General features: G+C 41.1%; 1 protein-coding gene across 2 annotated transcripts in view; it reads left to right on the top strand.

Annotated features, from left to right (window-relative positions):
• GATB (glutamyl-tRNA amidotransferase subunit B) overlaps positions 1-16975 on the top strand; it is a 106087-nt gene that overhangs the window by 43645 nt on the left and 45467 nt on the right. The window contains exons 4-9 of one of the 2 annotated variants that reach the window (XM_060246654.1): positions 1930-2128; positions 4262-4384; positions 11144-11257; positions 12888-12972; positions 14847-14891; positions 16568-16757. In XM_060246654.1, coding sequence (XP_060102637.1) covers positions 1930-2128; positions 4262-4384; positions 11144-11257; positions 12888-12972; positions 14847-14891; positions 16568-16757 — 756 coding nt within the window. The remainder of the gene's footprint in view (positions 1-1929; positions 2129-4261; positions 4385-11143; positions 11258-12887; positions 12973-14846; positions 14892-16567; positions 16758-16975) is intronic. The other variant, XM_060246655.1, reaches the window with a different exon arrangement.

Raw genomic sequence — 16975 nt, forward strand, 5'->3', positions numbered from 1 at the left:
TATAACCCCTCAAAAGAACAGCAGTCTAGCTCGCTTCCCCCGAGCCCTGCCGCCATAAGCCTCAAGGGGGCTCATTTTGCGGCATCTCCCGGCGGGAGGGTGGCACCCGCACGGGACACATATCAAATGAAAGAGGGGGCGCAGGGCTATCAGAAACAGCTGGCGGAGGGAGTCGGGAGCCCACCCCACTGGGGGATCCACACCCCGAAAGTGATGAAGGTGGCGCAGATAGAGCCAACAGAGCAAACAGGACAAAATAAATAGGCTGCATTATGCAGCACAGTTGAGAAAGTGCCTTATCCCATATACTGATGAAGTATATACAGGATTTGAGAACAAAATTGTTTCCGGCGGTGATATTTGGGGGATTTTTGGGGACGTCACAGGAAGTGCTGTGAAGTCACTTCCTGTTTCCGGCAGTGGCATTTGGGGAAAATGATGTCATTTGGGGGAAGTGATGCCACAGGAAGTGATGTCACTTCCTGCTTCCGGCAGCTGACGCGGGGGAAATGATGTCACAGGAAGTGATGTCACTTCCCGTTTCCGGCAGGTGGCGCGGGGAAAATGATGTCACAGGAAGTGACGTCACTTCCTGTTTCCGGCGGCGTGCACACACGTAGGGGGGCCCACATAAATCTTGGGCCCCGGGCCCCCAAACCCCTAGCTACGCCACTGGGGTGCAGCCCAGTTTTTACCCTTTCCACTTGCCAGTTCTCTCTGGAAATGTTTCCCCTACTCCAGGTTGTTTTTAAACTTCTTTCTCCAAGAAATTGAGGCAAATGTAGGAAGGGTTAAGCAGATGTAGAAGGGTTAAGCATCTACCCCATCCTCTGATACTGCCTTGCAAATGCCTCCCCCAAGGTCTATGCATGCGTTCCTGAGCTTTGGAACAGGTATTTCTGTTCTACATGGCAGCATTGTAAAGGGCCCTGTAATGAAGTGCAAAGTGTAAGCCAGGGGTGTCAAACATGCGGCCTGGGACCTGAATCAGCCCCCCCACACAAACACACAAAGGCTCCCATCAGACTCCTGAGCAACTGGCTGTCATTTGCTGTCTTCTCCCTCTCTCTTGCTTCCTTCTACGTAAGAGCTTGCTTTGCAAGGTTTGCTCAATGGCACAGGAGTCACAGAGCAAAACCTCTATTTTCTCCATTGGCTGAGGCTCCTCCATTGAGGAGGAAGGGGGAGAGGCAGAGGTTGCTTTGCCAGGCTCTCTTAATTGCACAGCAGAGCTACTGAGCCAAGCCTCTCTTTCTTCTACTGGCTGAGGCTCTTCCCTCTCCTGGTCCCTTGGGGAAGGAAGGAAATAGCCAGAGCTTCCTTTGCCTAGTTCCCTGGATCCCATGGGAGAAATACAAAGAAAGCATCTTTAAAACCAATGAGTGCTAATGTTTTAAACATGTTTTATTTTGAGGCATTTAAAAAAAATCTTTAATCATGTTTGTCTATGTCCTTTATAAAATTTATATCTCTGCTACCTAATCTTAAATAGGTACACACATGGCCCGGCCCGACAAGGTCTCATTTATGTCAGATCCAGCCCTCATAACAAATGAGTTCAACACCCCTGGTGTAGGCCAATAATTTAAATATGTTTCTATAAAATAAATGCTACTTCTTTGGTATTTGGAAAATAGGTTTCTTATTAACCTTAATAAATAGGGCTTCAGATAGAAAATGAAATTCCTGTTGCTTATTGTCATTCATAATCTGTTTCTTTAAAAGTTGCTGTCTTATGATTAATAGTGACAAAACCAGGCAAAACCAGGTAAAAAGATTTCACCTGTCTAGGCTGTCCTCTAGTTTGCGTTCTGTTCGATTTATCATTAATAATGGTTAAGAGGGAAAGGACATTTTTTAGAATATAAAGGTGATAAGCGTTTGCTTAAAGTACTTAATTACTGCTGATTTGTACAATTCCAAATGCAGGCTGGCTACCAGATCACTCAGCAAAGGCTTCCCATTGCGGTGAATGGGAGACTGTCATACAGCCTGTGCACAGGGAAAAACCAAAATGAACTGGTAACCAAGACTGTGAGAATCAAGCAGATACAGCTGGAGCAAGACAGTGGAAAGAGCCTTCACGATGACGTAAGGCAGCAGTCACTTATTGACTTGAACAGAGCAGGTAGGTTTGGCATACTTTTTGTCCCTGTATGTTTATTTCTTTTAAAGCAGGAATTATAAGGCAAGTGGCTGAGGACATATTGTTAGTGTTGTTTCTTGGTTCTTTTTTTTATTAAGACAACTTCAAATGCTGGGCTGGTTGAAAATTCAAGAGAGAAATATATGTCTTTTTAAAAAAACAGCTTATCTACATTTTTGGCAGCAAACATAAGGTTGGGAACTTTCGGTGATGTTTCTCATTGAGCAGTTTGCAGGGAAGGAGTGGTGCTCTGGTTGGATCTGTATGCAGGAACCAATCACTTCTTGGAGCATTCTGTAGGGTATGATGCAATATGGTTGAGATGTTGCTTTACCATACAATCTCAGCAGTATTTGACTATGTTTGTTTACATGAAGGAAATGAAGTATATCAATGAAGGAAAAGCTGTTTGAGAAATGGTTAAGGTAGAAGACACAAATACATCCTGATTTTGGTTTTTATTCCTGATGTTTCTGTTACTCTATAAATGCTACTGCCTCTTCTGCTTTTTTGGTGGCTGAAGAAATCCTTCCAAGGTTAGTGGATACTTTGTGAAATTTCTCAGGGCAAGACAATCTACCCTTCCAGGCTTCACTGAATAATGTTCCATTCAGTATCTCCTATTTACTCCTTTATATCCTGGGCAATACAAGTGAATGGTCTGGCACAGAGAATTCTCTAGCCTGAACATTTCACCTGCCAGAGTGACATGTCCAATTAAGAAGGGTATCAGGATACACCAAGATAGCAGACACTGGGGTGTTCCAGCCATTCAGTTCCTTTGATGGAACGGCATTTCTGTTTGTGGAAGGAGGAGGTGATAATTTCCCCCAAAAATCCCCCTCCTGCTGCAGGACCCCACTTTTCCCTGAATGCTGTTCCTGAATCTCTTACCCCAAGAACAAAATTTCCAGATGCTCAGTGGACTCGAGCAGTAGAGGGAAGCAGGAAAATGCTCCACAAAGTCTGCAAATGGTTGGATACCATGCCACCATCTTTAGGTTTGAATCTCATATAAACTGGGAAACACCTTGTAGATATTTGCCTGTGACACAGTTAGATAGGAGCACTCAACAAAGCAAAAGAAGTGGGAATAGATATAAATTTCTCTTACTGTCATGGAGAATTTCAATGAACTAGGTCAAGGGTTCCTCATGTGGCACTTGACACCTTTCCTAGTAATCACCAAGTGCCTTTAGAAAGTGGACAGGGCCAGGTAGGGCTTTTGCCCATCAGGGCTTCTGACTGGCCACTGGAGATCTGATTGGCTGTGCAGATTTTTAAGATGTTGCTTCAGCCGCAGCTGCCGTTACAGCACAAGGATCTTCACTGCATGACTGAAGGTCAGCTGCGTATATGCAAGAGAATATTTTTAAATAATATATTAATTTTAAAGAGCTTCTGCCTGAAATGTTGGAAGGTTATTACTAGAGTTATGCATACCCTCACTACCTGACATCTTCTGTTAGGCTTCTTCTTTTGTGGAAACCATTTTGTAATTGGCTTCACCTCCTGTGGCAGCCATTTTGTAGTTGTGCCCAGGACCCTGGGTCAGACTTCCAAAGGAGCCTTCAGGCTTTAGATGGTTGAGAACCCCAACATAGGTTAACCAGGATGCATCCTGTTGCCAGAATCTTGAGGTTGGTTATAGGCTATCAGTATGTTGACATAGGGTATACCTGACAAATAAAATGGTTCCAGTTAGATTTTCAAGGGTATTTTGACACCTTGACAGCCCATAGATAAAAATGAGGATCAATATATATATGTAGGCACTGTTTGTCCTCAGCCTCCACCTGCTATCTCTGTACATATATTGTTTCCTTCCCCAGAAGTGTGTCTGCTGAAAGTCTCTTAAAGCAGTCTTTGGCGACTGTTCTGGGAGGTCTGTCTCTGTGTGGGAGACCACTGGGAGTAGATTTTCTGTGTGGGATACCATTGAGAGTAAATTTTCACTTGGTAAAGGAAAGATGACTTGTTCTGCACCATTTTGACAGTGATTCAATAATAAATGACTCCAAGTTTCTGCATACAAAGCTGGAGCACTTTAAGTAGCTGAATTTTTATGCTGAGATCAAAAGCTGCTGTTAGAAATCTCTTGTCTGTCTCTGGTAGGAGTTGGCCTCATGGAGGTTGTCATGGAGCCCGACATGTGCTGTGGGAAAGAAGCAGCCGCTGCAGTAAGAGAGCTTCAGCTTATCCTTCAGGCTCTTGGGAGCAGCCAAGCAAACATGGCAGGTAGAGGACTGGGAGGGCATGTTTATCTCTCCTCCACTGTGTTTCTATCACAGCAGCCGCTTACTCTGCCTTGCAGCTGCTTATCATTCAGTATTGTTGTGGTGCTGGTGGCAGTTTTTCCTTTCCTCAGTCTTCTCTGTTTGAATAAGGCCACTTGCACTTCAGGTGTCTTAGAAAAACCCAGCTGCAGCATCTTCAGCTCTGAACCATTTATACAGCCAGCCCTTGTTAAACTTTACATAATCTCTGCTGTAAGAGAAGTAACTGGTGGCTTCTGTGCTGGGTTTTCCTCCCCAACCCCCCTCCCTTTTTTTTGCCTGTTTATCTTTCTCAGAAGTTGCTGTGAGGCAGATCCTATGAAGCAGCCACCCAAAACATGATAGGTGCTGTGAGCAAAGAGGTGAACAGGCTTCAGTTTATCTTTCAAGTTCTTGGGAGCAAATGTGGCAAGTATAGAGCCAGAAGCAGGAACGAGTTATAGCTGGACTTGGCTTCCGAATTCACTTCAGCTTAGCAGTGTGCAGTCCTGGGAGGGCCACAAAAAGGCCTGGAGAAATGGGCCGGTTGATTCAGGCTGAAGGTTCAAGTTAATGTTTCTTCAATATCATACTGTTAGGTGTTTTAGTAGTTGCATATTAATCTGCATGTTAAGCACTTGCATATTAATCACTTCAGCATAATGGAGAATTGTTATTGAGGTTCCCACAATTGCTTAGAGTGTAGTGTCCAGCACTAATATCTCCTTTCCTCTTCAGTCTCCCCATCTGTGCATCCTACCTGTGTCCTTTCCCCCCTTCAATGCTGTTCCATTCAACTACACAATTTTTAAAAACCAGCAATAGCAGTTAAGAGAAAATGCTTTATGGCTCCTAACTGTAGAGAGCATCATGCTATCTGCTCCCTCGCCCATCCCTTTGAATAACCATAAGCAAAGAAGATATTAATCCTTGAAAAGGGCATTAGTTTTCTATATAAAGACTTTGATGGCATTCAGACATCATAGAAAAACCTGCTATATTTTTGTGATAAGTATAAGTGTATTTTGTCAGGCTCATGAATTCCCTTCCACCCTCTTTTTATGTGCCGTTTCAATCAAAAACTTTCTGAATTAGGAAATCTGTAATAAACTTCAATGTGTTGGCATCCAAATGCAGCTTAGGCAGTTCTTATCCCACTCCCCCCCCTCCCAAGGGATCAGAAGTGACTTTCAAAAAGGCAACTTAAATAGAGAAACAGAAAATGTACATAAAATTGAAATAAAATGCTCAATAAAGATAACAAGAGTTAAAATAGATTGCATCTGGGGCTGAGCTTGGATCCATATAGCTTGCTCATCCAAGATCAGAGTCTGCAAGCCAAAGGCAAAAGGCTTATGCTTCTGGCCACAGGCAGGGAAACAGAAATTCGACCCCATTCTTATTAATGGGCATAAATTATCCCCCAGATTCTCTTCCTTTTCTTTTTCAGTAATAGGATTCTAAAATGGAAGTAAATCATGGGTTAGAACTCTGGTTCTGGGGAAGGAGGGCATTCTCATTTGTTGAAGTGCCTGTACTTGAATGTCACAACAAATTGGAGTCAGACTGAACACTTCCTAAGGCAAGAAGTATTTGTGTATGTGTTGAGAGGGTAAAAGGTACATTCACGATATGGTTGCCAGCTCCAGATTCAGAAATACCTAGAGATTTTTGGAGTGGAGGCGAGGGGAGAGACTTCAATGGAGTATAATGCCATTTTTAAAAAAGGTAAAGGTGTCATCATTTCCAACTCTGGGGTGACGTTGCATCACAACATTTTCACGGCAGACTTTTTATGGGTTGGATTGCCTTTGCCTTCCCCAGTCATGTACACTTTACCTCCAGCAAGCTTGGTACTCATTTTACTGACCTCGGAAGGATGGAAGGATGAGAACCTTGAGCCGGCTATCTGAACCCAGCTTCCACCATGATCTAATTCAGGTCGTGAGCAGAGCTTAGGACTATAGTACTGCAGTTTACCACTCTGAGCCATGGGGCTCTTCTTAATGCCATAGAGTCTGCCAAATCAGCCATTTTCTCCTGGTGAACTGATCTCTGTCACCTGGAGATCAGTTGTAATGCCAGGGAATCTTCAGCCACTACCTGGAGGTTGGCAACCCTAATTCAAGGCCAACAATAAGGTTTGTGCTCATCATGAACAGACCCTGGTTTATTTGTAATGTCTAAATAGAGCTGGGGAGGGGGGGTGCTTTCTGGTTTTCTTGAGGTGGATCTGAATCTGACTTCTCTACTCCAACTGTTGTGCTCATAATCACAAAAGTTTTTTCAGGTGCCTTTTGTGGTGCTAGCATTGATTCTCAACTTGCATCTGGATGGCCTATTCAGAAAATCTGTCTTGTCTTGAGGGTATTTGGTGACTTTATACTTTTCAGGCCTTCTTTATGTAGATTATTTTTTTCATTTCACGCACCTGCCCCCAAGCACAAGTATATACCGCTTTGCCTTGAAAGTGCAATATAGCATGGTAGTTTACACCACGTTTCCTCTTGGCTGAGTTCTAGCTATGACATTCTCATGAGATTTACACTATTTGTAGCTCTGCCTGCTAGCAGTATTTTTCCCACAGAATATCAGAGTCAGTTGTATTCATTTTTCAGGTGCTTACCCAGGGACCCCTTCATCTCTGTTTTTCTATAATCTGAGCTATTTCTCAAAGAGTTTGCCCCTTTTGTGTCTTATCTCTCTTCTATCTGAGTGTGGCGAGACAGGCTAAATTTTACATCTATCCTTTCAGTAGCAACCACCTGCAGTGCACCAAGATCCAGGAGCATGACTTCATTGCATGATAAGCAGAAAAGGTGAGACTGTGCTAGCAGGGAGAACTAGCTGTCCCATTGTTATGACTTGGTTGTGGGTTGTGCGAGGCTCTAGTGATAGAGTTAGCAGATGGATGCTACCTGCAAGAACAGGATGGGAAGCCAACTATAAGTGGATGTGAAGGGCAAATAGGAGTTCAACTGTGGAGGTAATGTAAGAGCTTGCAGTTGATTGATTCATGCTTGATCTGAAAGCAACATAATGATAGATAAAAGGTTCAATCTGTGCTCAAAGTGAGTCATAGGTAAAAAGTTCATGTACTATAGCTACAATCCCACACAGGCAGTAAAACTGAGCCAAACACAATAACAGGGTGTTGCAGAGCTCCAGCAGGGCTTTCTGTACTCTGTAGTTCCCTTCTGTTATTGTGTTGTGGAAGCATCCTAAGAATCTCAGGCTTCCAGTGAAAGGCAGGATTTGCCAAGGCTAATAAATGATGCAAGGTTAGAAGATGTGTCATGCAATTCTAGTTTTGTTTAGCACTGGATTTGTGTTCCTTTGTTTCGTATTAATTTATAGTGGAAAAGGTATGCAATTCTAAGTGCAGGTAGTTGGTTTGAAACAGTGGTTTTCAGTCTTTCTCAATTTTGGGAGAAAATCCAAGGAGAATCCCTGTACATTGCAGAGAATTCTGGGTTGTATTCTAGTCTGCACATGGTTCACATGGGGTACTACTCAGGCCTGTTGAGCGTGACCACTTGAACTGAATGTATGCTGCAACTACAGCTGAACAGTTACCTGTAACTGCTTGGCAGATAAGGATAAAACTGTTTGGAGGATTTTTCCTGCATCACAGATCACACCAAGGAATTCCATAGAATTCCAGGTTTACCTGGACCATGATTTGACAACCTTAAGTTTAGATACAGGTTGATTGTGTGTATTACTGTAGCCATTTGCTGAAAAGGTTGTCCAGCTGTTTTTCCATGGTTCACCAGGGAGCTGAAGATGAGAAGGATAATTTGTTGTAATTAGTCCTTCATGGGGTTATTGTTAATCTATATCTTGGTAAATATGTCCACCGTATCTTCAGGGTAAATAAGCTGAACCTACTATAGCAGGGGTGTCAAACATGTGGCCTGGGGGACGAATCAGGCCCAGGAGGGCTTCTATCAGGCCCCTAAGCAACTGGCTGTCATCTACTTCCTTCTCCCTCTCTCTTGCTTCCTTCTGCATCACAGCTTGCTTTGCCAGGCTTGCTGAATTGCACTGGAGCTACAGAGCAAAACCTCTATTTTCTCCATTGGCTGAGGGTCGTCCCTTGGAGAGGAAGAAGGGAGGAATACCTTGCTTTGCCAGGTTTGCTCAATCACATAGCAGAGCTACTGAGCCAAATCTCTCTTCTTTCTATTGGCTGAGGCTTCTCCCCCTCCTCATCCCCTGGAGAAGAAAGAAAAGAGCCAGAGCTTCCTTTGCCCAGTTCCCTGGATCACACAGGAGAGATACAAGGAAAGCACCTTTAAGACAAATGAGTGTTAATGTTTTAAGCATGTTTTATTTTAAGCTTAAAAAAAATCTTTGTGTTTGTCAGTGTCCTTTATAAAGTTTTTATCTTTGCTACCTGGTGATACATTTTATGACACATGACCCAGCCTGACAAGGTCTCATTTTTGTCAGATCCAGCCCTCATAACAAATGAGTTTGACACCCCTGCACTAGAATGTGCCTTGAATATAACAGACTCAAGCTTCTTCTGTTGGGTCTACCATTCTTGCTAATTGACACCTATCTGAGGAGGCCTTTGAATGCATCTGTCAGCCCTCTTTCTTTTAATAATACCCATGTCTGCCATATATAGAGAACCCCGTGGCACACTGTTAAAGTTGCAGTACTGCAGTCCTAAACTCTTCTGATGACCTGAGTTTGATTCCCAGTAAAATGAGTACCCAGCTGGCTGGGGGGAAAGTGTAAATGACTGGAGAAGGCAATGGCTAACCACCCTGTAAAAAGTCTGCCATGAAAACGTTGTGAAAGCAACGTCGCTCCAGAGTCGGCAATGACTGGTGCTTTCACAGGGGACCTTTCCTTTCCTGCCATATATAATTTTTTAAAGTAGCAGAATAATATCCACACCCCTTGCAAACCAACTTGGGAATTCTCTGGAACTAACTCACTTTTTCCCCATGCATTTAAGGCAGCTAGGACCAAGAAGCAGTTGAGGGAGAGGTGGAGTTGGTTGGAAGAGTCCTAAATTTTAAATCTTCTTTAACCTGAACCATAATCACTTCAAATATCCTTCTGTCTACCAGTGTGCACTTGTCAGTCAGTCCATGTTCTCTATCAAGTGTTAGTTTAAATGAGAGATTTACATGTTTATAACATTCACATATTATGTCATTTGGACATGACCAGACTGGTTGTAGGAAAATCAGATCCTTGTCTTCAGAACTAATTGTCCATTATGAAGCATGCTATGTTCTGATACCTATATCCTCTCTGTTTTGTATACCTGTGCTTTGTGATGAGAATCACCATCCATGGCTTTCTTTGTCATAGTGCTAGTCAGCAGTTTACACAGATGTATGGCAGTAAAATATTCACATCTTTAGAAAGTGCCCTTGAGGAAACTTAGCACTGACTGGACACTCAAGTTTTATCCTTTTACAGATTTAATACCTGTGCTGTTTACTGTGTTGTGTAAATATCAAATATTTGCCTTGCTTTGCAGTCCATTAAAGTAGTGCAGATAAGACCAAAAGTGTGAAAATGTGGGAGGGGGGAGGGGGAGGAAGATACTTGTGTGGTTTAATGATGTGTTGTTTATTGAAAAGGTTTTTATATTGCTTTTCCAGTTTGACTGACCAGCTCTTAAATGTATTTTTAGAAAGCATGTGGAAAAGCAAAGAATGATAGTGCAAGAAGGACTTTGTGGCTAATTCTGCCCGATCCTTTTCTTTAGAGCCAGATTGCTCTCTGCCTCAATTTGCACAGGGCTGTTTGTATTACCCTTTGGCAGTTGGGGAGGATTTGAAAATTGTATTGGTGGCAAAGATTACAATTCCTTCAGGGAGGGCAAAGATAGGTTTCTGACACCTGTCCTTGAGCTGGAAATTTTCAAGGACACTTCAGTAAATCTGCCACAAACTGTTATTGGTTTTGTGACAGAGCAGTATAAAGCCATCAAATGATAGCTTCCTAGCACTCAGAACCCAAACAAAGACTATCTTCTGTCTTGTAATTTTTGCTCTAGCCATTCAGATGGTTTGCCAGAGGTTGTCCCCTGTGCTTAGGGAATATAGGGGCATCCCACCACTTATATGGCTTGCTTACAAGTGCAAGAAGATGAGCCTGATGAAAGTAAATGTTGTACTGTGTAGGGTTTAATAATATTGTTCGTTGTAGGCTGTTCCATCCATGTTGATGCCATGATTCTTCTTGCTGTGTGGTCTTGGCAAAGGATTTCCATCTGTGCCACAAAAGATTCTTGTGGAGCATGCCTTACAATATGTAATATCTTTATATCTTTATGTAATATCTTTATAGAATGTGGCTTTGCCTAAAACCCTGAAGTGGAGTCTGATGATTTCTGTTGCAGGATGACAGGGCTTTTTTCTAATGAAAGTCCTGGGTATGGTCTTTGTGATATCTGTGTCTTAAGACATGTGAGGGAACTACATTGAGAGGGCTGTACATAGGTTTATTTAATAGAGAAGAAGCTTTGTTCACTGTGGAACTTCCTGTGGAAACTTGTCCTATGTGTATCTTTCAGCTTGGGCAAAAGTGCATCAACCTCTGCGTTTTAAATATACTGTAAAATCCTGGCCTAAGGCAAAATAAACACTGATAGTCTTTATCTCTGTCCTAGACCTCTCATTGAAAGCTCTACTCAAGCTTCTTATAGGTGATATGTGACTAATCCCTTATAGTGAAACCTACTCATTCATCTGTTGATACATCTCTTCAGAGGGTCAGCTGAGAGTTGATGCCAACATATCTGTACACCATCCTGGACAGCCATACGGAGTGAGGGCTGAAGTAAAGAATATTAACAGTGCCCGCTTTCTTGCCAAGGCAATAGGTAAAATGAAATGTTTCTCACCAACTAAAAGATGTAATAGAAAAACTGAGTTTCACTGCCAAAACTCTACATTTCTGTGGTGAAGATCCAAGTGGGCAGCCATGTTGGTCTGAAGCAGTAGAAGAAATTTTGAGTCCAGTAGCACCTTTAAGACCAACAAAGGTGTATTCATATCTTGAATAAACATTGTTGGTCTTAAAGGTGCCACTGGACTCAAAATTTGTTCTATGGCAGAGTTATGCCACTACAGACAAATCTGCTAACTTGAAGTTGTATGCATCATTTTTATTCTACAATTATGTATTGCTAACAAAATTAGGAAATATTATGTTTATGATTTTTATTCAACTTGTTGCCCCACTGAATTAAACTGATCCTAAGGCATTTTACAAACAATGCAGCAAAAAAATCATAAAAGCATAATGAAAATTAACTATAGAGCTGTCATCAAGAAATTCAGTAAAATTTATCACATGAAATAAGCTGCACAGAAACAAATAGCACCATTCAGACCATGATTAATTCATTCAATTAAAAGTCTTCCTAATTTTAAAAAAAATTCTATTTTCTCCTGATTCTAGATAGCCTACCACGCAAAGGTAGTATGTTCTACAGTGTACAGGTACCACTATTGTGGAGACCATGTCTTAGGTTTACTACCATGGTGAGTGCTGGGGGACAGTGAGGTAGGAAGACTATGACTCCCCATCAGGTCAAAACTTCAATTTTGTTTGTAACAATTTAAGCAGGATTTGTAAGCACATTTTAATGTATAGTTGTGAATTCTGAAAATGTTCATTTAGAAAATTTATATAAAACCTCTCCAGAATTTTGAATATTATTATTATATAATTCAGATCCTCTTGGAACGTCAGCTGGTAAATTCAGTGTTACAAAATATTGTACTCCCCATCAGGAGCTCAGTGTTCAACACCTTAATTTTCTATAGAACTACAGCCACTTTAGCAACAAGGATAGTAAAGCTCATAACTGGTTGTTTAGCTGGTACTGATTTAGACCTATACCATCATAGCAGTATTTTCTTGCTTAAAGCTGATGTGAAATGGAGGATGTGTGAGCCACAGAACAACATCCATCTGTGGTGTAGGGATGCTGTACTGAAGATGATACTATACAATCAAGCAGGTAGTGTGTTGGATTCCAAAAATTGAAAGGGTACATTTTAGTACTAGTTTCTGTTGCTGTAATTGTAATGGCATGGCTTTACGCAATACATTTTACTAGTAGTGGTAGCAGTAGTTTCTGTTGGTATCAGTAAAAGCAAGAATTATTTCAAGTGAATAAAAGGTCTGCAAAATACAAAAACCTGCACTTGATCACAACACAGATGGTTCAGTAGCATATCAAGCAAGCAATCCTGGTCCATATGATAAAAGAATAACATTTTTGGCTGCATCAGAAGAACATTACAAAATTCTTGTGTTCAAAATTTACTACTCCTAAAAAACATTGCGTGACTGTCAGAGCAGTTTGTTTTCCTTGTCTGTTTACTAATAGGCTTAATCTGGTTTCATGAAAGTATCAGAAATGCTTTTTCCTGTTACTCTCAGGCAATGAAAAATAGGTATGAATGTAATATAATTCAGCTGGATTTGTTTGTTTCTTGAAGATTATGAAATACAAAGACAAATTAATGAACTGGAGAGTGGAGGAACAATCCTGAATGAAACCAGGGCATTTGATTCCAAGCTTGGGTAAGTTTTTCATTTTACAGAGGAGATTGTTGTGAATACTGTTGCAATACGCAAACAGGGTGTCAGGTCATAGCATTATTAATCAGAAATCCACCCTAAATGTATTTGACACTCTGATCCCAAGCAAAGTTACTTGGAAATTTTGTTTTGAGGTTGATTTACACAGTCACCTGGGCATGTGATAAATATTTTTAAAAGCAGAAGAAAAGCATTTGGCTACTCTTGCACCTGCAATGCTGTTTTGAAGCACTGACATGAAGTTGTGCTCTAATAATCTTCTTTCCAGGTTTTCTATGTCCTCAATATGGTCTTTTCTAGACCTGTTTCACTCCAGTTTTGAAAAGAACACATTACAAGTGCAGCAGCACTCCTTGTGGAAGGAATTCTGCACATTTTTTCTGCTGCAAAGTTCCTGCTGTTTTCTCATCATTTTTTATTGCTATGCCACTGTAAGGTGTTTGTGAGGGTTTTAATGGTAATTGCTGTAGTTCTGTAACAATCTATTACAATTTATGTATTTCTCTTTCAGATTTTAGTTCTTCTCAGTTTCCAGTTTTAATTTTTTTTTAAAAAAAAGCCTCCAGTCCTTTTTATTGTGCAGATGACTATAAGAGGAAAGGTTATACATTTTTTGTCCCTATTGACAGGAAAGGAATGGGAAGGGGAAGCTGGAAGATGGCTAAAAGGATACTGGAAGGAGGGGCTGTGGCTCAGTAGTAGAGCATTTGCTTGACATGCAGAAAGTCCCCAGTTCAATCCCCAGCATCTGCAGCTAAAAGGATCAGGCAGTAGGTGATGTGAAAGCTTGAGACCCCAGAGAGCTGCTGCCAGTCTATTTGTATACCAATATTGTGTTACAACACTAAAACCATCTATTGCCATTTATCTGTTTCAAGTTTTAATAAAATAATTATAGTGTGATCTGTGAGTGAAGAAAATAACAAAAAAAGATGGGCTAGTTGGCATGACCACTATAATGACCATGATCCTCGAGAATAAATGCAGAATCATTGTGGAGCATGTGTAAAAAAGGGGAGGGAGACAGAAGAATGTGAAGAAAACCCATATATGAAACCAATGTACATGTTTCTGCATTTGTGGAAATTATGTATATGCAGTGGATTTCAGACCATGGCAGATTGGTTGTGCACATTAATTGACAACTTTTCTTTTGACACATGCTTTATTTTGGCATGTTGAAATACAACCATCTCACTCACCTTAAGACTCATATCTGCTTTTTCTGCTGTTTGTTGCATTGCCAGTTAGTTATGTGAATCAGCTTTGAATTAAACTCACTTGTTTCTGCTTAGTAGGGTATTCCACAGTATGTTCTTTCCTGCGAGTATATTGGATCTCTTCATCATATGTATCATTTCCCAGGCATTAGACAGATTACATTTTCCAAGGTGATTGATACCATTAGCTGAATTAATCCATCTTTGGGCTGAAAATGATCCTATTCAAGCATCAGTGAGAGAAGAGAAGGATCTGGATATATTTGAGAGAAATTCCAGCCGATATGGCTCTACCCGTTGAGGATATGAGCAGCCATAACTTTTTTACTCCCTTTCTAATCATAAGGCTCTGGAAAGTGTTCAGGTTTCCAAATAACATCTGGGATTTTGTCTCACATTGTTTGAGCCACACTGCAGGTATTTCCATGAGTTTTTCCAATGCTGTGAAAACTAATATCTGGCGAGGGGAATTGTATGTGCAGTTTAGGATATTAGGCTTGCTACAGAGTCCCTTCTGTTCATGTGATTTGATAACTTTGATGAGAATGGCTTAAAGTCAGTAATATTGTGCCAAGGCATTGGTAATGCCAAAATTATATGCATTCATGCCATTTTGGGTCTCTTGTTTTTGTTTAGGCGCACCATAGCAATGAGAGATAAAGAAGGAAAACAGGACTACCGGTAATTACATTCATTTTGTTTCTAAAATAAACATTCAATTTAGCAATTGCAAAAAAAATATTGTCTTTTTGAACTCCCTAGATGTTCACATACTTGACTAGGCATTGATAATCATCAGGAACTGAATATAAAAACATGGGAAACTTTGTGCTCATCTTTTGCTGTCCCAGTCAGTGTTCTCACCAAGTCATGGAGAGGAAGAACAAAAGGAGTTATATTTGTTGTTTGCATGGATATTTGTTGGGAAGAAAACCACTTTTTTGCCATATTAACTAAACCGGAGAATTATTATTGGTAAATGAAAGCAAAATACAAATCTTGCCATATTTGTCAGCGGTCAGAGCTCAATGATCTATCCCTGGCCGCTGGAAGCAGATTTTTGAAGCAAAGGGCTTTCCTGGGGTGACTAATAAAGTCAGTGAAACTTTTGTTAATGAACTGAAATAATCACCAAATGTTTATGCTAACTTAGATTCAATTACTGATTAAAGCATGAGAGTACTGTTATCTCTCCAGCCCATTATCCAACTCCCAGATATGTTCAAAGTTACATGATCCTAATTGTCCAGTCTTTGATCGCTCTCAACCTTTTGTATGTCTTCTCTTGGATAAAAGGGTCAGTACTTTCTGTCTGCACTTAAGAGTGTTCACTATCCCCCCCTCTTGTTCTCTACATCCAGCCTGCAAATACACTGCAATAATAATCTATTTAAGCCTTCATTTTTCTCAGTTGCTGAGCACTGCCTATGAAAAGACTCTCACGGGCTGTTTACATATCTGATAGTTCTCTGGAGCCCCTCTGCTTTAAAGAGCAACATGGGTTTTTTTCAACAAACACAGAAGAAATACAAGAGGAATAAATTGGAATGGAACTTACAAAGAAATTTTGCTTTAAAAACTATGCTTTTATTGACTGAAAGCTGGATTTGAAAGCAGTAGATGTAAATGCAGCTTTTTCAAGAAATTCCGCACAGCAGCTGTTAGCAAAGGAGGACTTCAGTGCTTTTGGTTAAGTTTGCAGATTTGCTGTTTGTTCACATTAGGCAGGAGTTGCCGCTTTAATTGCTATGTTTTTGCGAGGGCTTGAATTAGCCACCCCCCCCCCCCACCTCTTCAGCAGAGCCCTTGTCCTTTGATGTTGTCACTCAGCGTTATTTACTATGGCGCCCCACTGAAGATGGCAACTTGGCTTTTAACACAGCTTGCTTTTTTCATTGAAACTCCTCAGATTAATACAAGGGAGGGTTGCAACCTGCATGAAACATTCTTAGCAGCTGGCTGTCAGTCTTCCTTTTCTCCTTTGCCAGCTTATACTCCCAGTTGGTCTGAATCACAGGTCCCATTTGGCACTGAGAAGGATGAGTGGCATCTGCATTTTGTTTGTTTTTTGGGGAGTGTTAAAAGGGTTTAAATTTATTCCTTCTCTCCATTGCTGGCTGTCTTGACAGCCAGTGGCAGATCATCAAAAAGAGCTTGAGGCTACGCCTTGGCAAAAGGGCTTATCTGTTGCTACTCAGGGGCCAGAGCTAAGCTATGTGCTTTGAGTATTTGGCCTGGTTACAGCAAGTCACATAATTATCAGGAGAGCAGAAACTTCGCCACCTATTGTTGAGATGTGGCAAATTGACTTAATTTTAAAAAAATAACTCCAGAGGAGTATTTTTGTTTCCTCCCAGGTTTATGCCAGAACCAAACCTTCCTCCATTGATTCTGCATGATACTAAATCTTTGCCCACTCACACAAGCCATCTGGAAGTGGTGAATATTGATCAGCTTCAGGAAAAGCTTCCTGATCTCCCCAGTGTGAAGAGAGCAAAGCTGGTGGAACGTTATGAGATTCAGCCTCAGCACAGTTTCACCCTATTGGTAGGTCTATTGATTAAACATTCTAGCAAAGCAAGGAACTTCAAAGCTTCTGTGCTTCAGAAAGCGCTTTTAAAAATGTCACATTAGCTAGCTGTCAGCTTTCATAGATTTTCTCATATAGGAAATGTGTCCAGCATATTCTGACAACTGTACTTAGATACACATGCACACACAGAAACTTAGAAACTGTTCTTCGTCTTCCTTTATTTCCCCCCCCC

Source organism: Heteronotia binoei, chromosome 9 (genome assembly GCF_032191835.1).
Source record: "Heteronotia binoei isolate CCM8104 ecotype False Entrance Well chromosome 9, APGP_CSIRO_Hbin_v1, whole genome shotgun sequence".
In the NCBI taxonomy this organism is placed as follows: domain Eukaryota; kingdom Metazoa; phylum Chordata; class Lepidosauria; order Squamata; family Gekkonidae; genus Heteronotia; species Heteronotia binoei.